This window comes from Magallana gigas, chromosome 2, assembly GCF_963853765.1.
Source record: "Magallana gigas chromosome 2, xbMagGiga1.1, whole genome shotgun sequence".
NCBI lineage: Eukaryota > Metazoa > Mollusca > Bivalvia > Ostreida > Ostreidae > Magallana > Magallana gigas.
In genome coordinates, this window is record NC_088854.1 from 39,722,533 (window position 1) to 39,749,438 (window position 26,906).

A 26,906-nucleotide genomic window follows, 5' to 3' on the forward strand; every position below is an offset into this window, starting at 1 on the left:
CAATATCGTTGAAGATTTACCATTTGAATTTATTTCGATTTTTCAACATTTTCAACTTTTAACCTGTAATTTCCATTTAGAGCAACATGTTTCAAGAAGATGTAAGAGGTTCTGTACATGCGAGGATCTAGAAGGGGTGTCAGAAGCCCCCCCCCCCCCCCCCCCCCCCCCCGGGCAAAATTCAATTTCTTTAAATTTACATTATAAACTACCTAAACTATGCCTCAGACCGCCCCGGTGTAACGAAGAATATTGACCCGGGTTGAAAATTGACCCTGGGGTCATTTTTCAACGTTGAATATTGACCCTAAAAGTCGTGAAAAATATACCCGGGGTCATTTTTCAACAGCTTGTAAAAGAAAATTCAAACATCTTATGCAAGAACAAAAATCATAAAATGTCGTATTCTAAATTTTGTATTAACGCCCATCCAGAAAACTTGCGATTAACAATATCACATTTTCAATTTACCGGTTGAGTGTAAATCCAAAATTAAACAACGTGTTGTGTTGTATTTTTTATTAAAATTCATAATTGTTTTTTTTATATTTGTACACCTTATCAAGCAATGCTAGTTTAAAAATGTATCTCTGAGTAGAATAGTTTATCGTGTAATCACGTGTACTTATATTCTTATTGAAAACATTTTTATTTAAAATATAGATATCACATAAAACAGCAGTTATATGCGAAAAGTTCACTATGAAAAGAATACTTAAAATATTATGAAGGTTGCTATGTTAATTCGAAAAATAGTCATTGAAATGTTATAATTTTTCTTCTGACTGCTAAAACATGTAAACATGTAAGTCTAAATAATAAATATAAAAACAAACAAAACTGTTGGTGAAATGAATCGAAGTTGTGAATATCATTTAGCTAAAGTGTGATTTTTTTGCTGTTGAATTTTGAACCGGTTTTGTGATCAAAAGTCCAAAATGCAGGTCAATATTCAACGGACTAGGGTCTTTATTCAACACTTTAGGTCTCAATATTCAACGTTGAAAAATGACCCCCGGGTCAATTTTCAACCCGGGTCAAAATTCTTCGTTACACCGGCAAACTCAATTAACCGTCAGACCACCACCCCCCCCCCCCCCCCCCCTAGTTTCAATTGAAAATAGTACACTATGACTTTTTAAAAATGCATTCAGTTGCATTTTCACTCTATGAAAAGTTTTTATCCGATTTACAATCAAGCTATCTCGAAACAATTTAGTCGGAACTATCTTCACTTAGAGTTGACCTTTTCCGAGCCCGAAGGTAATACTACTACTTTCATTTTACCGAAGAATATAGAATTTAAACAAATATTTGGGCTGTACTGACTAGTTGGCCTATAGCATATGAAGGAAATATAGGGAGATATGTATGTCTATTATGCATTCATATTATTGACACGGACATACCATGCATAACACTAGATTTTTTTAAGGAAGGGGGGACTTAAAAATGTGATAAACATGATTACAGGCGCGCGACATTTCATGTAAGTAGTGTTGATTAATAGATATACACTCCATAATATCATTAAGAGAATGTAAATTATTTCATAGTTGATTAGTCGCTTATTATGATGTTTAACATGGTTAAAAACAATTTTGTGCAACGGCAAGCTCTGAAGTTGCAGTTGCCGTTCCTGAAACCCTCACTTCCGGTTTCGATTTCATAGAACAGTACCATGGCCAAGGTGAACCTTCTCTGTAAACTTAGTTGGAATTCTCTATCAAGATGGACACCAAAGTTATGCGGGTCCATTCCTTTGTTGGCAGCAGGTGGCGTAGTGTACGCTGAAACGGAGAAAGAGAAATCGCTTGTCAAAGTGGCAGAAATCTCCCTTTACAATAATCCAGAGGCGAAAAATTCTTACACTTTGAAAGAGGAGAAATATACAACTTTGAAGGACTATGTAAACACAGCAAGGGTAGCATTTAACGATATGATGGAACCACAGTGGGAAAGAATTGAGGATGTCAAGGACAAAATTGCAATCGGGAAGGCACACTCTGCAGCGTTAGTGGATAGATTGCGATCCGATAAAGAGCTACAGAGAAAAATCACTATTATTGGAGGATCGTCATTTGCAACTGCTGGAATTGGGTTCAGTATGGTTGAAAGGGGAAAGAAGGGCACAATGTTATCTCTTTTGTTTGGACTGCTCGGCGGTGCTGTCGCCATGGTGGTTCTTCATCCCAATGAGGCTCTTAACCTAGTGGGATTTTCACCAGAAGAAGCGGATAAGAAAGATTCAGAATCTAAAAAATGAATGAATATTCAGATGATGTGACAGGAAGATAAAACATTTGAAAAAATCTACGTTATCTGAGCAATTTTATCACAAGCATGACTGTTCATTCATATACATGCATAAAATGGCCAGGTCTGGAATTGAATATGATTTGATGAATTCTTTGCAAATTGAAATATTTTTTTTATTTCTGTGTTATAGAAATGTTAATAAAGGAGTTAACTTTGCTACATTGTTGGGTATTATAATTTTCCGTAAAGGCTTGAACTTTATGCTAATGACTGTTTTACAGAATATTATACAAGAGTTGTGAGAATGTTTATCTATTCCTTATAGTTGTGTCTTTTCCCATAGCCTTACCAGGGACGTATATACTAGTATATACGTCCCTGGCCTTACAAATAATTTGCCAGCTGCATTGGTTGTAAACTATCCCCACTACCTGAACACAAGTCTTCTAATTGGTCAAATATGTAAATTACTGATTGGTTGCTGAAGCAGCAGTGACTTTACCTTAACAATTTTTTTTGGATGAAATGAATCTTGCAATTTTTATCTTTTTATCTCTTGTATGGAGTATATCTTCTCTTCCCTTGGCTGAATGTGGTGCATACTTCACCAACAAAGTGCCTTTAAGGAAAGAGTGTGAAGTGACCTTGAATCATGTTTCTAGGTCTAATGTTGAGGTCATAATAAAATGATATAAAAAATTGTTGTAAAGAGCATATCTTCTCTCCTCTTGGTCCAATCTGGCTAATACTTCACTTATAGAGTCCCTATGGTCAAAGGGTTTGTAGTGAATAAAGTTTGTAGGTGCAAAAAATCTTGTTTCAGAGCTTATATACTCTCCACTTAGCCATATTTGGTTCTTTAATGTACTTCACTTAAACAGAGCTTTTGAGTATAGGGTTTGCAGTGACCTTGAACCAATTTTCAAGGTCAAATGTGAAGGTCATAGCAGTATTATATGAAAAATCCTTGTCTGGAGCATATTTTCTCTCCCTTTTGTCCAATCTGACTCATACTTCATCCACAGGGTGCCTTTGATCAAAGGGTACGCAGTAACCTTGAATGAAGTTTGTAGGTCAAGTGTTGAGGTCATCTTGGATCTCACAAAAAAAAATTCAAGAGCATATATACTTTCCATTTAGCCCTATTTGGCCCATACTTATATAGAGCTTTTGGGTTAATGGTGAGATTGTAACCATCTGAATGTTATTTAGTTCCATTACAAATGGGAAACTTTATATTCAAGTTTGATTGTGCATAAAGACATGGATATAAGAACAGTTGCAAATTCATGTTCTTGGTCTGCTAGTTAAATCCATGGAAATAGCTAGTACATCTGTATAAACATTCATATTTACCATTAATATTATATATATTTTCCTCAAGAATAGAAAATGGCAAAGCGTGTTCTCATCACTGGTGCCTCGGGATTACTTGGCAGGGCCATCTACAGGGAATTCCTGAAGGACAACTCTTGGGAAACACTTGGACTGGCCTTCAGTCGCGTCAAAGAGAACTTGAAAAAAGTGGACATCACTGATGAAAATCAAGTGAAAGAAGTCATCAGTACTTTCAAAGTTAGTATACTAGTCTAGTATATCATGAAATAAGATTTAAGAATATGTACACTGGTATTTGATCACCATGCTAGTACTGTACTGGTGTCATATAACACATTAGCTTAACTGGTAGAGTGCTGGATTTTTTATGCTAGAGATCCAGCTGGTTTTGTACACTAACAACTATACGTTGTATCTGCCTCTGCATCTTCATAATGTTAAGGTTTTATAATTATGGTACTCCATGAGTAAAGTTCTGTAATCACTAAACCTTGACACTGTAAAGATGTTGTCTTTGTTACATGTGTAAATTAAACTGATACAATTCTAAATGCAGCCATCAGTCATAATTCACAGTGCTGCAGAAAGAAGGCCTGATGTAGTGGAAAACAACCCTACAGGAACACAGCAACTCAACATACAGGCTACAGAACATATCTGCCAGGCTGCGAGTAAGAAATCAGACAGAAATATTCTATATTTTATTTACACATTTTTAGTAATGATTGTAAACTAGAGACCCACTTCTAGCAGTATAAATTGTATGTATGAATTCCATATAAGAAAGAAAAAGCAAATTAATTTTCTTGATAAACAAGGAGTCTGCATTGACCTGAAATGGGAAATGTATACAAGTTGGGTCATAGAATGTACCGGCCGGCATATCTTAGATAGTGTTGGCGACTGCAACTGTGATGGGAACCTCAGCAATATTGTTTTTTAAAAGTACTGTAATAAGATTTTATGGTATATTCTAGAGTCCATTGGTGCTTGGGTTCTGTACATCAGCACAGATTATGTGTTTGATGGGACTTCTCCTCCATACAATGAAGATGCAAAGGCGAATCCTCTGAATAAGTATGGGCAGAGTAAACTGGAGGGTGAAAAGATTACACTGGGAGCATCTTCAGGTAAATACCAGTACATGTATCTGTAATTGCATGTACTGTGACACATATTAAGTTATAGTCAATGAAATCAGAAGTATTTAAAAAAAAAATTGATGAATGTCTTTTAACAAAAGTTACAAAACATTAAAAGTGAAATAATCTGACTAAAGATGAGCAGTTAGTTTACAGAGTGTTCTAACATCAATATTTAGCTAAAGTTTTAGGCAAAGTGGCCATTTCAATTTTTGCAATCTTTACCTCATAAAAATTGGCCAATAAAGTGCATGTACATGTATACACAGATCACAAAAGAATGAGGCATAATATAGAGGCATGTTCAGCCTACAAGCTCTTGCCAAAATTCCCTATACCTGTAACACAAATTCTGGCAAGCACCCACTCTGCTGAACATGCCTCAGGTGTTGCTGTCCAGCTAATTTGATATCAATTCATGTTGTTCGGTCAAACTGAAGCAAATTGTTTGGTCAGGTATTATGATGTTACAATTTCTGATTGACCATGCACTCTTTTCTTACAGAGAATTCTGTATTAAGAGTGCCAATTCTGTATGGAGAAATAGAATACCTCTCTGAAAGTGCAGTCACCATTCTCTTTGAGAATATCTTGGCAGGAAAAGAATCGATTGCATCAGATTATGAAATAAAATACCCCACTCACTGTGGGGACATAGCATATACTATCAGACAATTAGCTGACAAAAGACTACAGGTCAGTATCCTGTATGATAAACAAGTTCATATTTGTTCATTCACTTCTAACAATGTATCAAGAAAACAGTATAACTAACAATTTTCTCTTCACAGATTCCAGAAAAAGTTTGTGGCGTGTTCCACTGGACATCAAATGAAAAAATGACGAAATATCTAATGTCCGTTGCCATGGCATCTGCGTTCTCCCTTGACACAAAGAACATAATACCGGACAAGAATCCCTCCAAGGGTGCACCCCGACCTTATGACACACATTTATCCTGTGAAAAAATGGAAGCCCTTGTCTCTGGGAGACGGACACTATTTTCAGATGGGATAAAGTCGGTTTTGGAGCCATATGTTAAAAAATAATGAGAAAATTTCACTAAATTTTTATTTCATTACATTTAGGTATTTGGTTTTAATTTTTTCGACCATGTGGCTTTGGGTTATTTATATTTTAGATACGCTGGAATGAAACTGTGCATGGAAAATTTATAAGAATTCTAACATGTGGGCAATAGTGCTTTATTTACAAAATAAGTGATGAACACTTATGTGGCAAATACATCATAGTTTTAATCAGACAATAAAATACATGTAAAACAAACTGTTCAGTTGAATTTCTTGGATATTGAGGGGGAAAAAATGTACTGGTGCATTATGTGAAGTTTTCATTCAGATTGAAATTTCACTTTGGACATAAATACAGTACATATATAAATACAAATGTCAGATTGTGGAATTGCAGATCTATATAGTACATGTACAACCATACATATTAGTAGAGTTATTTACAGTGTAGATTTGTCATATTAATTCACAAGATTCTCATTCTATGTAGGCCACCTGCTTGAGTTCAAAACTATATAGGCCTAGTAAACTTGGATTTATATATACGGTATGCAAAATTTCCGGTATCTGTGGTACAATACAGCCATTGTTATACATGTATATTGGTATACAGTGTAGATTTGTTACTTTAATTTGTCAGATCATCATTTTATGTAGGCCAACTGCATGAGTTCTAGACTAGTAAACTTGGGTGTTTTCACAACATAAGTGTCTTGCACAGGTGATCGGATCTTGATTCTACGAAGATGTGTATCACGTCCATTCTGGTGATTTGACAGCACCGCTATTTGAACCATGAACGTCCTGATTGGTTTGTCATTGATGTCTTTCATTGGAACACACACCCATCCTACGGGCTCACTAAGCTCAATTTGGTCCACCTCAATGAGATCATTAAAGTGAGTTCCAGCTCTCAGAGAAATTCTGGGGGGAATATGGATATAACAAGCATTAGAAACCAATATGTAAAAATATATGTTGTATTTTTCACATTATTTATATGCATATTTAGCCTGATTTACATTGGGGACATGGCTTTCATAAATATTTGAAAAATAATTTTCTATCGTAAAAAAGGAAAAGCAAAAACTAAAAAAATTAAGTAAATATATTGATCTTATTAACCTATTAGGAGTGTAGCTCTCGTCTGCTTTATAATCTGTGTAGATGCACACATCATGAATGGTAGTTTTCCTCCTGAACTGGATGTTGACGAGGTGTGGCTGTGGTCCATCAGACTGCCAGTACGTATCCACAGTGTTGTCCAAGAGCTGATCCACTCCAAACCCTAAATCGATTTATACAAATATAATACTTGTAACAGACTATATGAAAAAAGTCATATTATACTTATGAGTAACTAGGGTATCACTTGTATTAAATTACAAATAAATACCCATGCAGGCAAATGATAATTACACATTTCAAAGAAAAATAAATAATGTACGAGCAGACAAAATGAAATAATTAAACCTCACCAACATAGTTACTAATGTCGATAAGGTTAAGAAGTGTAATAAACCATACTTCATTTGAAAATATTTTTAGTATATGTTTTAAAATCACATAAATTGTTTCACACAATATTTAAATGTTTATACCTGGTTTACATGAAGATAGGGACCAGACAGCTTGATTTCCAACTTCCCGAAGTCTTCCCTCTCGTTCTTCTTTCAAAATATCGATTTCTGGATTGGCAACAACTTTAGTGGCCATTTTGGCTGATATTGCTGAAAATAGTTTCACATGTAGCCTATAACGTTATGCATTTGATGTTGTGCCAATGGGGATCAGCTGGTCATGAAAATAACTAAATAGGTTCCTGTGACACACAGCACAGACTGTCTGAATATTTTAGCGATCAGTTAATTTATTAACAGCACGTGGAAAATTTGCATTATCTGTTACATGAACATGGTTCAACATTATCACAATGACGCCCTGATAAAATAGCTGTAATCTACTGCTTCCGAATTTTCTCGTGATTTCTTCACATAAACAGTCAATTTAGGAAATACAGTACTGCATATAGCAATTGAGCATTGTTTAAATATACGCACCTATTTGGTTTCTTCAGCTAAGAACAAAATTCATATAATCCCGAAAAAATTCCAGTATTCATGATCATCAATCTTTAGCGATTTTCAAATTACGGAGATGATAATTTAGATCGGGATCGACATCCTACTTTAAATTGACAAGTTGTTCGTCTATTTAGAGGGATGGTGTAAAAGTAGTCCGGGACATATGTCCCGGACATATGTCCCGCGATGTCCCAATTTTCTATTTCGCGTCTAACTTATTTTCCAGTTACTTTTTTCAAAAACCGTTAATCAGATATCAAATAGCATCTTAATTTAAGTCGATGGTATTCTTTCTGCTTCTTAAAAAACACTAATAAGTTAAAAATCGCCAATTTTCCTTCGTCGAAAGTGTAAATGTAGTCCCGAGAAATCGACAATGTTTTTTTGATTTCCGTATTTTGTTTTGCCTTTGTATATACATTAAATATACATATTTATATGTGTTTTTTCTTGTTGTCGTCTCTTTATTATTTGTTTATGGTAGAAATATTAATTATTTATCAACTTTTAACCTTAAAAGCAGTTATTTACACTTTTCCCTGCGGGACATTGAAGTTTACGTACAGCTGAAAAGATATAGTACAATTGGAAACCCAACAAAGTTACATGTAAGAGTTCCGAATAAAATTCACGTTTATCAATAATTTCAAATAATATTGAGATAAATTGAAAAATATATCTTTGTAAGCAAATATTAGTATTATTATTAAAATTAAATTTTATTTATATTACTTTGATACTAGAAAATGCGTTCAATCATTAATTAAGGGATTCCGATAGCAATTATCTTCTCAAAATCATTGAATAATTATTTGATTATTTTACTTGTTGTTACAATAATTATTGTTTCAATATTAGAATTAAGATTCTCTACCGTCATTTAATGATGAGATGTGCAATTAAATGCGCGGACATATGAAAATGTATTGGATTATTTTGAAAATGGCCCACCCCCTTAAGCAATTTTAAATGTGCGCGCAACCTAATTGCATCTGGTATGACCACGATTGGGCTAAAATTGTAACAATTATTGTCTCATCATTAATTTTTCTCGATAAAATACCTTGTACCAAGGTCCGCATCGAAGCGTAGGGTGGACTTTTTTAAGTACCGCCACTATGTCGGGTATCTTTCTCGCGGGTCGGCTTGGTTTTTCGAGGTAATAAAACAATAAATAAAACTTCTTCTTTTTTTACAGTATCATCGTTCTGGCAATGGGATATCTTGTACTGTTCGAAGTCCATTTTTAAACTCTTAATCAATAAATTTGCATAATATAATACAGGCACGTAGCATCGTTTTTGAAAGTGGGGGGGCCAGACCCATCCAAAAAATCTTGACAAGCAAAAAAAAAAAAAAAAAAGGAAATTCAAAGTTTCCAAAAATCTTCAAAATCCTAATCCGTGGGGGGGGGGGGGGGGGGGGGGGGGAGTAATCAACTTAACTATTCTTCCCAAAAAAAAATTCTTCCCTACCAAAATTTTTTTCCCTCCAAATCATGAAATTCCTAATCCGTGGGGGGGGGGGGGGAAGGAGCTAACTTCAATTTGACTCCTCATTTCCTTATCTTCATATCAATTTTTTACTTCCTTCCAAAAAAGTGGGGGGGGCCAACTCCCTTATAATTCATTTTTTTATATGTAAATTTTAAAAAATTTTGTTGCTGCGAGAAAAAGTGGGGGGGCCAGGCCCCCCCTGGCCCCCCCTGATGCTACGTGCCTGTAATATAATCGAGGCCTCCACGTGGCAAGAGCTGGGCAACGGTATACGATATATCATGATATATATAAATGATATGGCTAACGTCCTTTACAGAATCGTTATACGGAATTGTATATACTACCCCTGTTGGGTTTTCGGTTTTACTTTTTCTTTTCTGTTTCTTGTGAACTGCGATGTCCCGTGAAGAATTGTGTAAACAATTATCTTAGGGATTGAGAATGACTTAATAATTATGTTTATATTATAAAACAATATTTGATATTCAAATACAGTATATAAACATATAGAAATATGTATATTTAATGTATATACAAAGGCAAAACAAAAACCGGAAATTAAAAAACATTGTCGATTTCTCGGGACTACATTTACACTCTCGACGAAGGAAAATTGGCGATTTTTAACTTATTAGTGTTTTTTAAGAAGCAGAAAGAATACCATCGGCTTAAATTAAGATGCCATTTGATATCTGATTAACAGTTTTTGAAAAAAGTAACTGGAAAATATGTTAGACGCGAAATAGAAAATTGGGACATCGCGGGACATATATGTCCCGGACTACTTTTACACCATCCCCTATTTAAATAGTTTTCAGCATGTCAACATTGATGGAGCTTCTGGAGAAAGAAATTAAATTATATATGGATTCCGTTGCTGTGGTTTATGACGATGGTTATGTAAAGCAATTCCAAACCTACAGTCAACTGTTAAAAACTGCAGAAATTGTAAGCAGATCACATGCTCAGATTTGGTGGCATATGAAAAATATAATTTTTATTTTTGCCCATTAACATTAATCTACACTGTGGCTACAAAATAAACTAAACTGTGTTAACAATACATCTTCATGTGAGAAAAAAAGTGTCAGCATGCAATAAAATTTTAGTAATAATTATCTTTAATGGAGATATAATTGTCTTGCATGTTAAGTTGACATACTTTTAATTTTCAATTCTTATATCAATGATGCAAGTATTCAGTATGTGCAGAAAGGTTTATTCCATTTATTCAACTAGGCATTCTTTGCTGGTGCCCTGTAGTGATAAGTCTGTATTTCTGTCTGACAAACTTTTCCCTTAATTTCCCCTTATTTTCCCTTCCCTTGTTCAGATCTGGTCCATTGCAGCTTCACACAGTACACTAAGTTTCTAGGTCAAGGTTTAAGGTCATATGATCCATAACTATAAAATCATTGTCTGGACCATATCTTTGTTCCTTTGGTCATATCATGCTCATACTTCGATCACTAAAAGTGTGCTTTGGTGAAAGAGTTTGCACTGGCCTTGAAACAAGTTTCTAAGTAAAAAAAGCAAAGGTCATTGCAGATCTTTTTGAAATCTAGTTTTGGACCATAATTTCTCTCTCCTTAGCCCCATACTTCAGTGCTTATGGTTGGTACGTAATTATATGCAATAACCTTTATAAATGTTCTAGATGAAGGTCATTGCAGGTCTATTTTGATATCCAGTTCTGGACCATATCTGTAATTTTCTTTGGCCCAATTTTTCCCTGAATTTCTTAAATAAGTGTCGGTAGTCTATAGATAAGGGGTGTGCAGTAAATCAAGTTTCTATGTCAAATGTCAAGGTCAAAGTAGACCTGAAATATCCTTATCAAACTCTATATCCCCCCCCCCCCTTTTGTCCTATCTGCCTTGTAATACACCCATTGAGTGCCTATTAAATAAAGGATGTGAATTAAATTTCTAAGTCAGAGATTAAGGTCTGCAAAGTTGTCATAAATGCTTTCCATTCTAATTCCCTGTTAAAGCAGGGTCCTTTGAGGTGATCAATGTGTAAGTGTCTTGTAATTATATATACCCATGTCCACTTCCACAGACACCAGAATCAGATGCTGAAAAATTCATTGCATAAAAAATATATAGTGTTTTAATGTACATTATATGTTTTATTTATGCTCATGGTAATATACACTTTTCCTTTAAAATTAAATCGAAATGCTTTTTTAAACAAAATCTTTGTAGATTGCTGATGTATTGAAGAAGGATAAGGTTGATAAGTCTGTCATTGCTGTGTGTAGAGACACTGATCATCTAACCCCAGCCATTCTTTGTGGGTATGTATACTCATCTTGGATATATTTTCAACCAGAGACATTTCTATTTACATGTATTCAATGAATTATCCTCTTTGCTGAGTATGTGAAATTTGAATGCCTAAGAAATCTTTTTTTTTTTATTTTGCAGAATCCTTAAAAGTGGCTGTGCATTCTATTGTTTTGATGAGCATGGCATAGAAGGAACTGCAGAAAGATTGCACAAGATGAATGTTAGGTTTATATTGATTCAGGCAAATTATACACAGGTAAAACTTCTTATTTAGAATATCCTTCAATGAGTTTATTATATGTACATGTACATTAATATTAAACAGGCTGGGACTTTTGCTTTGTAAATTTATATCTCGTTTTGGATATCATATATTATAAACATGTACCCAATTAAAAATACAATACAGTTGAACTAAGATATCTCGAAGACTGATATCTCGAAGACATTGGATATGTCGAAGTGATTTGTAAGTCCCAGCTTCATAATTTTTAAGTATTTTTCCCTTGATATCTCGAATACTTGGATATCTGGAAGTTTTTAAACATTCCCATCTAGTTCGAGATAAGGAAGTTTGATTGTATATCAAACTGGAAATAGATTTCAGTGCAAAAAATGGACAAAAGTTTATTTAAGGTTTTTTGTCCAAACCTATTAAAAGCAATAGAAAGGTGAAATATATTTGTAAAACACATCCTGATTGGACATACTTTGGTATATTTGCAGGTCATAGAGAGTCTGTTGCAGATGTTTGATAGGAAACTAATTACTGGCACCAGCTCACATCTTTCATCTCTAGGTTTAATTAGTTTAAAATTACCGTCAAGATCTGATACGAATAAAGGAGTTAGTGACATTGCATACTGTATAACTACATCTGGTTCCACTGGCCGACGAAAGCTTGTACAGGTCCCACACAGCTGTATTATTCCAAATATCACACACATCAGGTAAGACATCAATTTTTATCATTTTAAATATCCATATCAGGCAATTTTAAGACATTGAACTGTATCATTCTAAATATCATATACATCAGGTGAGACATCAAACCGTATCATTAAAAAAAATCCACATTAGGCAAGACAATGAAATGTATCATTCCAAATACCACACACATCAGGTGAGACATTGAACTTTGTTTTCCCTTGGACTGAAATGTCAAACTTTAATTGGTTTAAACATTGCACGTGATTGCCTCGTATATCTCTATGTTGGTTCAGTGAGAATTAATATTAGGTAATATGGCTGTCAATAGCAGACGCTTCGCCTAATCATTTCGACATTTCATATTATTAAATACAGAAACTGCATGCCATAAGTTCTTAAAATATTTGGAGTAGTTGCCCTTTGAAATTCTTTAAAATTAGAGTAGTTGCCCTTTGAATATTGACGTCACATTGTAACAAAATGGCAGCGTCAAAATTTGCTCAAATCTCTACAGAGGAAAGGGAGAAAACATTTAAATTGAATAGCAACAAAAACATTGTAAGTAACCATGGGTGAAGCGGAGATTTTTAAAGAGTTTTTGAAAGGTGAGATTTATAATTTTGAAGAGTATAAATGAGTTAAATTGGATGAGATGTAAGGCAACGTGTTATACATGGGTTTGCGTAAATCATTGCTTTTTGTGGATAAATGTGCCCATTGATAGTTCTCGGGAAATATATTGGGTTGATCAATCTCATTGATGGCTTGGCTTCGCCTCACCATCTGTGAGATTGATCAATCCAATATATTTCTGTTGTCACTCAGTAACAAACTTAATAAGTAATGGTATCATTCCAAATATCACACATCAGGTGACTCAGAGACATTGAACTTATCATTCTAAATATCACACACATAAGGGAAGACATCAAACTTTATCATTCTAAATATATATCCACATCAAGTGAGACATTGAACTGTATCATTCTAAATATCACACACATCAGACAAGACATTGAGCTATATAGTTCTAAAAATCACACACATCAAGTAAGACATCGAGCTGTATAAAACATTCTATTAAATATCACACACTTCAGCGGAGACATCAAGCTGTATCATTCTAAATACATGTGTCACACACATTTGGTGAGACATCCAGCTGTATCATTCCAAATATCATGCACATCAGATGAGACATCAAGATAGGTAACTACATGAATAGATGAAGATTAAATTGATATAGCCTTAAAATTCTGCCGTGACATAAATATCTTTGTTTTTAAGTGTAAAAATCAAGACAGGTTACAGTGGAAAAGGAAAGGAAGTTTAATGTCCCCTTAAAAATAGATTATTGTCACATATGGTCTTAAAACATTGTAAAGTTCTTTGTTTGTTTGTTTTTCTCCAGTTGAATTAAATATGTTTGACAGTCCAATGTATTAGTGAGCTTATTATCAGTCTGATATTAGACTTAATATCAGACTGTTTCAATACTTTCAAAATTTGACTGAGTTAATACACTGTAATCGACTACTGAGCTGAAGAAAGGCAATGTTTCAAGTAAGATGTATGTCAATTTAAATCCTAATGAGCGTCTGATACATCTTTTTTTCATGCAGAGCTGTTTTTGGCATATATCCAATGCATAAATTTTGTGATATCATAATTGTAACTATGAATTATGAACATAAAGGGTTTCGATCTAGATTATTACAAGATGTGCGTGAATTATTACTGCCTCATTCATCTTAATCATCTATTGCATTATTTGTCACAATTTTGAATTTTACCATATAATTTAAATTTGATGAAAGTTTAATAATGAAGTCTTTATTTGCAGGAGTATCTACAATTTAAAAATTGATGACCTGGTCTTGTTGTGTTCACCTTTGACCTTTGACCCAAGCATAGTGGAAATCTTTGTAACCTTGTTAAGTGGAGCGTGTCTACTAATCATTCCAGATCATGCAAAACTTCAGTCCAAGAAATTACTTAATCTAATACACAGAAGAAATAAAGTCACAGTCATACAGGTTTGTTGATTGATCTTAACCTGATATATATAGTAAATTACATGTAAAGTTGAACTTCGATATCTCGATCATTGATATCTTGAATACAATGGATATGTCGAAGGGATTTGTAAGTCCCAACCACATAATTTTTAAGTATATTACCCTTGATATCTCCAATATTCAGATATCTCGAAGTTTTTAAACAGTTACATTTAGTTTGAGATAACAAAGTTTGACTGTATTTACGTTGATTTCAATTTTTTAAAATTTGAATCACTGAAGCATATTAAACTTTCTGAATAGATTGATTATGTTATATCTCTATTAACAGCATGTGAAGAGTGCATCAGTATATCTACACATTACTTAATTATGATAAATGTAGTTATTGTTTAAATGTGCTGAAATAGTTTATTATGACTGAATATTTTTTTTCAAAAAGGAGTGCACCCTTGTGGGGCCTCAGTTGTTTAATAGGTACACTGAATGTGTTACAAAGTGTACAATTCAGTACTTATTATACAATCAAATATTATGCATACAACTATTATCAAATCTTTATTAGTTATGTTCTATTGTGTACATATGCATCATGCATAGATGCATAAAGGAACTGGATAGCAAGAAACCTACCTGTACTTTATATTCAGCTACAATCAGGGATGTTACATGTACATGTATATATACCTGAGTACAGTGTATTCCTTGCTATATGGAACAGTGGAAACAAACAAAAAATTGTTTTTATTGACATATGTACTTGCAATTCTGTTTTTAGGCTACACCATCCTTGATACAGAGGCAGCCCCCTAGTGATCTTAAAAACACCCTTTTGAGCGAATCTTCCAGTTTGAGGATACTAGCTCTGGGCGGGGAAGAGTTTCCTCCCTTGAGTCAGATCCATGAGTGGAGAGCACCAGACAATAAGACCCAGTTTATCAATCTGTACGGAATCACAGAAGTCTCTTGTTGGTCATTTTACCACTGTCTGAATGACAAAGAAATTTGGTAATTAATAAACATGATTTGTATAGTACACTGTTCATGTTTTAATAAAATAATTCAATTTGAGAAAGAACAAGAAAGTTAAATAATGATCAATGTAGAAATTACTGGTACTGCAATTTTTGTGCATGCTTTAACTTGGTAAGTTTTAAAGATGATTTTTTTTTCTAGCTTTGAAATGTATATCAGTCTGTATTTTTATCATCATGTTTATTTTATTTTATTTTTTTTGAATGAGGTATATGTTGTTTGTGAATTACACTTTCAGGGATAATAAAGAGGTACCTATTGGAAAACCATTGGCGAAGTCTGAATACAAGGTACTGGGTGAAGATGGGATGAAGATTTTACAGGGAGAAGGAAAACTATATCTTGGTAAACTTTCTTTTCCAAGTATAAAACTAAAGTAATGTACATATTAATGTTTTATGTTAATTAGATATCTGAAGAAATTAATTTTTGTAAGTGTTTTTATTTTTTAGGTGGTTGTGACAGACAGTGCCTTATTGATGATGAGTGCCATAAAAATGATAATGTTCCCAAGTTCAGAGATTCGGGCGATTTTGTTAGAATTGATAATGAAGGCAGAATCATTTACATTGGACGGAAAGATAGACAAGTCAAAAGGAATGGATGTCGACTACATCTTGGAGAAATTGAAAAGGTAATTTGGAAAATGAAGATAATCATATTGGCTTAATGTTGATGTAATGTGGATGTATATGACATATTTTACTACTGAAAACCAATTTTTATTCGCGGACACTTTATTTCGCGATGAACTGCCGATAAACTGGTTCGCGACGACTAATGTTTGTGACCAAGCCTTATCCAGACCTGTATTGTTATAAAAACAATAGACAAAGAATTGGTTCGTGGCGAGAAATATTCGTGACGACAAGGCTCTTGCTAACCTCGCGAAAGTTTCTCGCACGCAAATAAAAGTTGGTTTACAGTACCTTGTACTTTACTGATAGTGTATAGAGTCTTATGATCATAGTTGCACATAAATGGAGTGAAACTGTTTATTTCAGTGAGAACAAATTGGTTATCAAGAAACATATACATGTATACTGATCATTGTGTGTGTGTACATTGAAATATACAGTACATCTACATAAATGAGTTTTGTGTTTTAGATAGCGGTAGCAGAGCCCAGTGTTTTTGAGTGTAAAGCTGTGATGAAAGGAGAAAGATTAGTCTTATTCATTGTTCCAAAGCTGCCTTTGGAAAATAAAACTATGAAAGATTATGTACAATCAATCATCAAAAGAAAATTACCCAAACATTACTCACCGGATGATATAATCCTTGTGGATGAAATACCCATCACTAAACATGGCAAGTTACACAGTCATATAAGATAATCAGATGATCATCATAATGTTTGCAATCTATAAACGATTAATTTTTAGCTCACCGAGACGAAGTCAGGGGGAGCTTATGCTATACCCTCGGCGTCGGCATCGGCGTCCGGACCTGGTTAAAGTTTTTGTTGCAGGTCCTGTATCTAAGCTGTTACTTGTCCTATCTTCACCAAACTTGCATGGATGATGCATCTGGATCTACTTATGGACTTGAAAGACTTGGATGCTGAATCAGAGTCCTAAATTTCAGATGCTGGAGGAGGTTAAGGTTGTTCGACCAGGTTAAAGTTTTTGTTGCATGTGCCCTTTGATAGCAATATCTAAGTTACTGCAGGTCCGTACTTCACCAAACTTGCATGGATGGTATGTCTTATGATACTGATGCACCAGACAGGCTTCAGTGCTGAATCTGAGCTATAGGTTTCGGATGCTGGAGGAGGTTAAGGTTTTTGGAGCAGGTTAAAGTTTTTGTTGCAGGTGCCCTCTGATGATTATATCTTAGTTATACCCCCGCAAACGAAGTTTATTATACCCCCGCAAACGAAGTTTAGGGGGGTATATTGGTTTCACCCTGTCCGTCTGTCTGTCCGTCCGTCTGTCCGTCTGTCCGTCTGTCTGTAGACACAACTTTGTCCCCCCTATAGAATTTTTTATTACTGCATGGAACAGTTAGAAAATTTGTACATATGTTGAACACCATCTGAAGATGTGCACCTGCAATTTTTTTTAAGATCACACAAGATTTAATGATTTTATGACAGTTTTCATTTTCCTTATTCTATATATTGTACACTAATGTTGAAAAGTAAGGGAGGTAATCCTTACAGATTTTATTAATTAATTAATAGAAAACACTCTAAAATATATTTATATAAATACATCCAGATGGAGTTTTTTGTCTTTATGTCTTAATTAATAAAATTTTTTTATTTTTTATAAGTATTCTATCAACTGACAATGCAAAGTTTTTGTTTGTCAATGATAAATTCTTAGGAGCTAATAAGAACATCAAAGACAAGTGTGGCTGAATTCATTTGTCCCAAGGGAGCCATTATCTGAGCCATGGTTCAGATGGAGCATGTGTTTAGGGGAAATTGATAATCTGTAAAATGGGTGATGGTTTTGGGGATATTTTAAAACTGTTTCATGTAAACCAAAAGGTCTATCATTATAAGCTAGGAAATAAATAATATAATTATTAATAAAGAAGTTAAACTATTTTTAAAGGTTGTTTAAATTTATTTGTCAAGTAAATTGATGAAGTGACCCTATTGGGCATTAATTTAAATGAAATTCAAAATTACTGATACGATTGTAGTGTTTTGGCAATTTTAAAATTGTTTGTAATATTAAATTTTCTTTTTTTTTTACATATTTTTACATAGTATGGTAATTATGGTAATGTTTTGGGAGTTTATTAAATTTAACAAGTTCATCAAAGAAAATCATAGTCCTATAGGATCAATTTTCTGATATGGAGTTCCATTGTGCCATAGGAGAAAGTGAGGAAAATTTGAAACAACTAATTGCATCTGTCAAGACTCTTATTAGAAAGATATTGAAAGTTTTATCAACAGAAGAGCATTGCTTGGCTACCGGTATTTCTATTCACTGCAAAGGGAGGGGTTATTGTCATTTTGTTGGTTTTTCTTTAAATCAATTAAATTTAAAAAATATATCATCAAATACATACATTTGTAAATGTATTACTGTTATAGATATGTATTTACAGTGAAATTCTGACAATTTTGATTTTAATTTTTCTTTGTTAACTAACTTTTTTTTTTTTTTTACAATTCTAGAAATTTTTTTTTGTATGTGTTCCAAACCTTTATTATTCAATTCAATTATTTGTCCCATTTGAAATTAGCCTAGCGGGGGTATTAGTCCCATTAGGACAGTTCTAGTTACTACTTGTCGTAACTTCACCAGACTTCCATGAATGGTGCGTCTTATGATACTGATGCACCAGACAGGCTTGAATGCTGAATCTGAGCTATAGGTTACAGATGCTGAAGGAGGTTAAGGTTTTTAGAGCTGGTTAAAGTTTTTGTTGCAGGTGCCCTCTGATGATTATATCTTAGTTACTTCTTGTCCTAACTTCACCAGACTTCCATGAATGGTGCGTCTTATGATACTGATGCACCAGACAGGCTTGAATGCTGAATCTGAGCCATAGGTTTCGGATGCTGGAGGAGGTTAAGGTTTTTAGAGCTGGTTAAAGTTTTTGAAACAGGTGCCCTCTGATGATTATATCTTAGTTATTACTTGTCCTAACTACACCAGACTTCCATGGATGGTGCGTCTTATGATACTGATGCACCTGACGGGCTTGAATGCTGAGTCTGAGCCATAGGTTTCAGATGCTGGTTATGGTTAAGTTTTTTGGAACAGGTCACATGTTTAATAGATAATAGTACTATTTCAAACTTGCATAGTTGATTAAACTGTAATATGAATGAATCACAGAGGAAGCTTAAGATGCAGAGCTTGATCTCCATTATCAAGGATGCTAAAAATATATCTTAGTTATTACAGGTCCTAACTTCACCAAACTTGAATGGATGGTGTGTCTTATGATACAGATGCACCTGACAGGCATGGATGTTGAATCTGAGCCACAGGTTGCGGATGCTGGAGCAGGTTAAGGTTTTAATTGCTAGTGCCCTCTGATGATGATATCTTAGTTATTACTGGTCTGAACTTCACCAAACTTGCATGGAGATGCATCTTATGTATACTGATGCACCTGACAGGCTTGAATGCTGAATCTGAGCCATAGGTTTTGGATGCTGGATGAGGTTTAGTTTTTTTTAACAGGTCACATGTTTTATAGATGATAGCTGATTTAACTATATTATTAATGAAACGCAGAGGTTGCTTCAGATGCAGAGCCTGATCTCCATTATCAAGGATGCTAAAGAAATCTCCTACCTCACTCAAACCTGCTCGATAGATAGATGTGTTTGTTAATAAATGATATTACATGATTCCTATGATATAGTATTGTATGGTATGAAACAATATTGTTTAATATGATACAATATAATACCATATGTAATATTATAAAAAGTTATATGATACGATATGATATTGTATCAATTTTTTTTATATTTTATGTTATGATATTGTAACATGATATCGTTATGTATAGTATTGTATATTATGATACAATATTGTATACTATTATTTTGTATCATTAATTTATTATTTTATCACATGATACTATTACATATTAAGATATTGCAAAATATAATAATGTATCCTATGATACAATATTGTATATTCTATAATATTGTATCATACGATATTGTATAATATGATATTAGTTTCTGTAATATAGAATTATATCACATGAAATTGTATAATATGATACTGTAATATTTTATAATATCGTATCATACGATATTGTATAATATGATATTGGTTTATAATATGATATATTATCACATCACATGAAATTGTATTGTATGATATTGTAAAATATATTATTGTATCATATGATACAATATGTATAATATAATGTTGTATTATATATTTTACTTTTAAATTATCACATAATATTGTATCATTTGATATGATACAATGTTGTATCAAATTATATTGTATCATATGATACAATATCATATTATGTTTCAAAAATGATATAGTATCATACAATATCATACTATATTATACAATATAATATCATATGTTTCAATGTTATGATGTATTATGTAATATGATATTGTAATATAATACTTTATTGTTTTATATATTATGATATTGTATTATGTGATCAAATACAATAACGTATAACACAATACAATGTCATATCATTAGGGCTGGGACGATACTGTACTGAGCCGATTCGGTACATATCACGATACATGAGATGCGATACGATACATATCACGATACATTGCAACTAAATGAAAACATGAATAAAGGTTTAAAATTTATTCAATCTGACGATGTATTACCGCATGTCCAAAGTTATTGTGTTATATTTATAATGAGCCTTGCACAATTTACAAATTACTTTAGTCTCATATACACTACTTTTTCATAAATTAGTAATCCAAAAGTTTTACACACTTGCTATTTAGCTTCCTAACTGTTTTGACAACTTTACGAGGTTTTCCGCCATCTTTGTACTTTCATATTAGAGGCGCGGACTAAAAATAGCCGATATATGAAGCTCGGATATTTTTGGAAAATAAAAAAAAGTTCGGTAAGGTATCGTTGTATTAATGGTAAATGTATCGATCCAAATATCGTCAAAATAAATACCGCGATACACCGGTGCATCGGTGGATCGTCCCATCCCTACATATCATACGTTACAATATCATATCTCATCATTGTTTATTATGGTATTTTATTGTAGTAATTGATATATGTTGTAAATATGATAGGATGCAATATTTATTTTTATATTATTGTATTGATTAACATATGAACATATGATTATCATACAATTTTTAACAGATGATATACGATATTGTGTCAAAACAATCCATGAATATCCAAGATCATAAAGTATGATTTTCATTTAATATGATAAAGGTGGTCTCATAAAGGTGAAGTCTCATAAGGGCGATGTCTCGTCTCGGTGAGCTTTGTAATCTGTGATTACCTATGTTTATTTTAAATTATTGGATACATGAGTATTAGATTTCTAATTATTACATTGATGCTGAATATTTTACAATCTGATTAAAATACAGATCTCCACTTAAGCGCAGAGAGCTGTGCGCTTATGTGGAGATCTGTATTTTAATCAGATTGAATATTTTACATGTATGATTTGCAGGTAAATGTGATTTTAAGGCTCTGCTATCCCAAACTCGGGAATCTATAGATAAATTTGGTCACGGAATTTCTAAGATAACGATTGAAAATATACTAAAGGAGGAATGGAAGGTATTTATACAATTATGAGTAACAAGTTGTGATGTGCAATATTAGACAGTTGTTCAGTTATAGAATATGAACTGTACCTGTGGTTCCATCAATGTACATTAAAGGGACTTGGACACGATTTGAGATAAAAAACAATTATTTTTATTTTTTATGTATAAAATGGTTTACTGATGTATTTTAAATGATTGACCAAAATATTGAATGTTAAAGTCAAGTTACAAGCGAGATACAGAGGTAAGAATTGATTGTTATGTAAACAAAACTCAAGTCTTATAGTTGTTTACAAAAAATGTAATGTAGAGAATTACCATTTCTTAGACAAAATGATATTTAAAAAACAATTTAAACTAATTCATTATCTTCATAAATACTATTATCAACAAAAGAAAGATACATTTGATTGAAACTTGCACCAATACAACACATGTGTAAAAAATGACAATATTCGAGTTTTGTTTACAAAACAAAGAATTAGGAACTCTGTATCTTGCTTAATACTTGATATTTCACTTTCAAATTTTGACATAGCATTATAAACTTATATATTTATCAATATAAACATTGAAAATGGAAAAATAAAATTTGAAAATTTTAAGTCAAATCGTGTCCAAGTCCCTTTAATATACTTTGGAATTTTTCCTATTTTCATTTTAGAAATTGCTTAAAAATTGTGTCAAAACAGGTGACAGCAATTTTTTGTTGAGTGGAGGCGACTCCTTCTCTGCTCTGAATTTGGCTCGAGCTATTGAAGATCGATTAGAGTTATCTGCTCCTGATCTGGTTGATGTCATTCTGCATAAGTCATTCTCCGATATTGTCAGTCATGTGGAAAAACTTGCCAGCAAAAGTGAGGTGAAGTCTACAAAAAGGAGAGAAAAAGAGCTGGAGGAGGGAGTTAAGATCTCTATAAATAAGAAAATACGATTAGAATCCTATAATAGATTGTGGAAGTCATGTTCTTGCATGAACAGTGCAGTGATGAGGGGCAACCAATACTTCTGTATGACATGTATGAAAACTGTAAGGAACCCTGTTCTTAAAACTCAGACTCAGAGAAATAAAGACAGTGGAATATTTGGCTGTAATCTGACTGGGACTTTTTGTAGAGAAGAACCCAGTAAGGTACTGACTCTGAACTCTGGAACTATTGATACAGAAGCATTAGCTCAGATGATCGGCAGAGTAGAGATTACACAGAGGTGGAGCTTTGATACAGGGAAATGTGTGGATGCATCTCCTCTTGTGATTCAAGCTAGGTACCAATTTAATCCTTAATTTGTTAGTACTTTGTTAAAGGTTAGTTAAACATGAAATGTAAAATAACATGTACATTGTACATGTTTTCAGGTCTGAAACTGTTTATTTTATAAATCATAAAAGGAACAAGTGCCGTAAGAAATTAGATATTTTGGCCCCTTGATTCAAGTGTAATAATTACTATATATATAAAGTCATACATCACCTTGTGTGTAATTCGCTTCTAGATGTTTGTGTAATTTTTTTTAATTCAATTTAGTTTTGGCCTTCATGAGGTTTTCATTGGCTCCCACTCCCATCACATGTATGCTCTAGTAGCTGAAACTGGAGCCTTGCTTTGGAAAACAAAACTAGGAGACAGAATAGAATCATCAGCATGTGTCAGTCTGTGTGGGAAATATATCATTGTTGGTAAGGACAAATTACAGTCTCAAATTGGAACATTTATTATACCCCCCGCAAACAAAGTTTGGGGGGGTATATAGGAATCACCTTGTCCGTCCATCCGTCTGTCCGTCTGTCTGTCCGTCTGTCTGTGCAATCGTGTCCGGTCCATATCTTTCTTATGGAGAAACATTGGAAGTTCTTACTTCACACAAAGATTGCTCATGACCTAAGGGTGTGTCATGACCTTGACCCAAGGTCATTCGGCCAAGGTCAAGGTCACTGGCAGAAAAAGTGCAAAATTCGTGTCCGGTCCATATCTTTCTTATGGGGAAACATTTGAAGTTCTTACTTCACACAAAGATTGCTTATGACCTAAGGGTGTGTCATGACCTTGACCCAAGGTCATTTGGGCAAGGTCACTGGCAGAAAAAATGCAAAATTCGTGTCCGGTCCATATCTTTCTTATGGGGAAACATTGGAAGTTCTTACTTCACACAATGATTGCTTATGATTAAAGGGTGTGTCATGACCTTGACCCAAGGTCAATTGAGAAAGTTCAAGGTCATTGTTTCAAAAAAGCTATATTCTGTCTGTGTCATGTCTTGTATTAATGGAAATATTAGAAGCTAAAAATTAACAGTTTTCAGAAATAAAGCAGTTGTTATTTATAGAAAATGGACAGTGAAATAGATTCATCCAATATTTTCTATAATAGCAAAAGTACACGCGTTATGATTTTTTTCTTAGCGGGGGGTATCAATTGTGAGCTTGCTCACAGTACCTCTAGATTATAATATTACATGAAAACCTTGTAAAGGGAGAAAAGAGATGGGGCAAGGAGTCAACTTAACAATGCATGAAATCAATGAAACCAATGTAATACTGGTTATGCATGTACGATTTTGTGATTATTTAAAATTTTTGTAATTTAAGTACAATTCAAAGTAAAATTATACATCTATTATATGTATTGAACATGTTAAGATAAGTCAAGATTTAAATACAGGTACTCTGCATATCACATTAAGTACTGTTTTTAGATTAAAGATACTTGAAGTTTAAATTTTGCTACTATAGGTTGTTATGATGGTGGCGTTTACACATTAGCAAGAGACACTGGAGATATAATCTGGATGTATAGAACGAAGTCATCTGTGAAAAGTTCCCCCGCAGTGGACCCCATCACTGGCTGGATCTATATAGGCTCCCACGATCACCATGTTTACTCACTTGCCATTGAGGTACACTAAAGGCTACACATGTACTGGTGTTTCTTTGTATGTGCTTTATTTATTTTTTTTCACTTACTACTGAAAAGAGATCATCTAAATTGTTTAACAAAATCTTACCTGGTATTAGAAAGATCCATTTTTGAAAGAAATTTTGGTAATGCATGGATTTGTGACCTTGACTTTTGACATTTATTGCAAAATTAATGGGGATATCCATATACCCATCATATTACGTTTGCAAGGGCTCACTGTAATCTGGAAACCATTCCAGACAGGGAAACAAGTCATGCAGATATTACATGTAGTTTCAAACTTTAAAAAAAAAACAAAGGTAATGTAGGTAGAGTAGAGCTCTATCTCAACTGAATGATGATGGTGTTTACCAACTTGTATCTTCTTATTCTCTACTTTTATATGAGAGACTCGCAATGAACACATTTATATTTTTAATGATTTACTCTCTCCTTTTAGAACCAGGTGTGCTGTTGGCGAGTCCAGATTGACGAGGGTAGCGTGTTCTCCTCCCCAGCATTGTCGTACGACAACCACTATGTCTGTGTCTGTTCACTGTCTGGTCATGTAGCAGCCCTCCGTCCAGTAAGTCAACAAACTCTTTGGGATTTTAAGTATGACATGTCTAGCTTTTACAAATTTTGATACATATGAGGAAAAGAAACATTTTATAATGGTAGATTAAAAATTAAGCCAGGCTCTATATCTGCCATTATATTTCTCCAGATAACAACTAGTATGTAATGTTTTACTTAAAATGTGAAAAGTTTTATTTAGGTTCTGGATTAATCACTATTCCAAAACTTAATTGCCCTTCAAACATGTATCTTGATAATACATATCATGTCATGCTGACATAATCAACCACATGTTGGATTGTTTGAGGGTTTTTTTTGGGGTTATTTTACCGCAAACCTTTTCTGTAAAATTAATGATGAATTTCAATAATACATATTACATTGTGCATTGCAAGTTATAGTTTACTTTCATGTGTACTTTGGGCAAATAGATAGTCCATGTAAGCATTATACATGTACGTGTATGTTGTTGCAGATTTACTTAATATCAGATCTTGAATTCTTTCATAAATGAGAACGTTTATGATTTTGTGTGTAGAAATCTGGTGAGATCATATGGAAGTTCAATACAGGGAAGCCACTATTTTCTTCTCCTACAATCACCACCATTGGTCCATGTGTAGGCTGTGTGGATGGCAAATTATATCAGCTGGATCACCAGGGATGTCTTGTAAGTGTGCAATCAGTTGATTAATTACTAGTATTTACTACAATATTATTTTGATTAAACACATGCCATTAATATACATGAATTTGATTATTTCTATTTGATTTTTTGTATTTTCAAGAACCTTTGGTTTTTCCACCAAAACAAATAAAACGTTTCGTGGGTGTTTTGTAATGTGCACTGTTTGCTTCACAGGTGTGGTCATTTACAACTTCAGCTCCAATATTTTCTTCGCCTGTACAACTTCCAGTAGTTATTCCTGTCTCCCTAACCATCTCTAATCATTCCATTCTTCTTGGATCCCATGACAATAATGTGTACTGTATATCATCAGATGGCACAGAGTTATGGAGGCAAAAGACAACAGACTTTGTTTACTCAACTTGTTTCTGTTTTGGAAATGTTTTTGAAAACTTTCATGACAGTGAAAAAAGAAATTCCCTTCCTCAGAACAAACAACAAGAAATAAACACTTTTAAATACTGTGTGGTAACTTCTAAAGACGGAACAATAACAGTGATTGGACTAGAAACAGGTCGGATGGTCGGTTCATTCAAGCTTCCCTGGGAGGTATTCTCCTCCCCAGTAGTGATAGGAAACCTTCTGGTTGTAGGGTGTAGAGATAACAGTGTGTATTGTCTCAATGTCAGTGAAAAATAATAAACAAATTATTACTGTGTATTGTTTTGTGTTGAGCTTATTGATTCAAGGTCACTATTTTTTTTTACGGTTCTTTTTTATATCCCCCGCAAACAAAGTTTATGGGGATATAGAAATCACCTTGTCTGCCTGTCCACCAGTCTCTCCGGATGATCATGTCCGATTCATATCTTTCTTATTGAAAAACATTGGAAGTTCCTTCTTTATACAAAGATTTCTTATTACCATAGGATGTGTCATTATC

The 26,906-nt window shown here is 33.6% G+C and overlaps 3 protein-coding genes across 5 annotated transcripts; 2 read left to right on the top strand and 1 right to left on the bottom strand.

The window, feature by feature from the left end:
• The first annotated feature begins 1,151 nt into the window (after positions 1-1,151).
• Positions 1,152-6,030, top strand: LOC105331483 (methionine adenosyltransferase 2 subunit beta). Of its 2 annotated transcripts, none has more exons than XM_011433699.4 (6): positions 1,152-1,263; positions 3,644-3,834; positions 4,154-4,268; positions 4,575-4,727; positions 5,245-5,435; positions 5,531-6,030. In XM_011433699.4, the coding sequence occupies exons 2-6, from the start codon at positions 3,652-3,654 to the stop codon at positions 5,786-5,788; spliced, it is 900 nt and encodes a 299-aa protein (XP_011432001.3). In that variant the 5' UTR covers positions 1,152-1,263; positions 3,644-3,651; the 3' UTR covers positions 5,789-6,030. The 2 variants fall into 2 exon arrangements, with proteins under 2 accessions (XP_011432001.3, XP_034300228.2); XM_034444337.2 differs by having other exon boundaries at positions 1,227-1,263; positions 3,649-3,834.
• A 45-nt stretch (positions 6,031-6,075) lies between these two features.
• LOC105331482 (anaphase-promoting complex subunit 10) lies at positions 6,076-7,966 on the bottom strand. The gene is made up of 4 exons (XM_066076541.1): positions 7,831-7,966; positions 7,372-7,500; positions 6,896-7,058; positions 6,076-6,694 (listed from the first exon to the last, which is right to left on the bottom strand). The coding sequence occupies exons 2-4, from the start codon at positions 7,484-7,486 to the stop codon at positions 6,415-6,417; spliced, it is 558 nt and encodes a 185-aa protein (XP_065932613.1). The 5' UTR covers positions 7,487-7,500; positions 7,831-7,966; the 3' UTR covers positions 6,076-6,414.
• A 2,194-nt stretch (positions 7,967-10,160) lies between these two features.
• Positions 10,161-26,681, top strand: LOC105331480 (beta-alanine-activating enzyme). Of its 2 annotated transcripts, XM_011433696.4 has the most exons (16): positions 10,161-10,301; positions 11,561-11,652; positions 11,783-11,900; positions 12,371-12,594; positions 14,418-14,610; positions 15,371-15,600; positions 15,866-15,972; positions 16,080-16,261; positions 16,737-16,938; positions 21,760-21,869; positions 22,524-23,125; positions 23,386-23,537; positions 24,591-24,754; positions 25,217-25,342; positions 25,874-26,005; positions 26,198-26,681. In XM_011433696.4, exons 1-16 carry the CDS (start codon positions 10,173-10,175, stop codon positions 26,660-26,662), a joined length of 3,228 nt encoding a protein of 1,075 aa, XP_011431998.3. In that variant the 5' UTR covers positions 10,161-10,172; the 3' UTR covers positions 26,663-26,681. The 2 variants fall into 2 exon arrangements, with proteins under 2 accessions (XP_011431998.3, XP_065932614.1); XM_066076542.1 differs by lacking the exon at positions 11,561-11,652 and having other exon boundaries at positions 10,166-10,301.
• The last annotated feature ends 225 nt before the right edge of the window (positions 26,682-26,906 follow it).

What these genes read in the sequence shown, in the direction of transcription:
- LOC105331483 (XM_011433699.4), top strand. Translation starts at nt 3,652, where the DNA reads ATGGCAAAGCGTGTTCTCATCACTGGTGCCTCGGGATTACTTGGCAGG. An exon ending in TACACTGGGAGCATCTTCAG is followed by an intron (nt 4,728 to 5,244) that starts GTAAATACCAGT and finishes CTTTTCTTACAG; the next exon opens with AGAATTCTGTATTAAGAGTG. An exon ending in TAGCTGACAAAAGACTACAG is followed by an intron (nt 5,436 to 5,530) that starts GTCAGTATCCTG and finishes TTCTCTTCACAG; the next exon opens with ATTCCAGAAAAAGTTTGTGG.
- LOC105331482 (XM_066076541.1), bottom strand. Translation starts at nt 7,486, where the DNA reads ATGGCCACTAAAGTTGTTGCCAATCCAGAAATCGATATTTTGAAAGAA. An exon ending in CCTATCTTCATGTAAACCAG is followed by an intron (nt 7,059 to 7,371) that starts GTATAAACATTT and finishes AAATCGATTTAG; the next exon opens with GGTTTGGAGTGGATCAGCTC. An exon ending in GAGAGCTACACTCCTAATAG is followed by an intron (nt 6,695 to 6,895) that starts GTTAATAAGATC and finishes TATTCCCCCCAG; the next exon opens with AATTTCTCTGAGAGCTGGAA.
- LOC105331480 (XM_011433696.4), top strand. Translation starts at nt 10,173, where the DNA reads ATGTCAACATTGATGGAGCTTCTGGAGAAAGAAATTAAATTATATATG. An exon ending in TTCAGGCAAATTATACACAG is followed by an intron (nt 11,901 to 12,370) that starts GTAAAACTTCTT and finishes GTATATTTGCAG; the next exon opens with GTCATAGAGAGTCTGTTGCA. An exon ending in TTTACTCACTTGCCATTGAG is followed by an intron (nt 24,755 to 25,216) that starts GTACACTAAAGG and finishes CTCTCCTTTTAG; the next exon opens with AACCAGGTGTGCTGTTGGCG.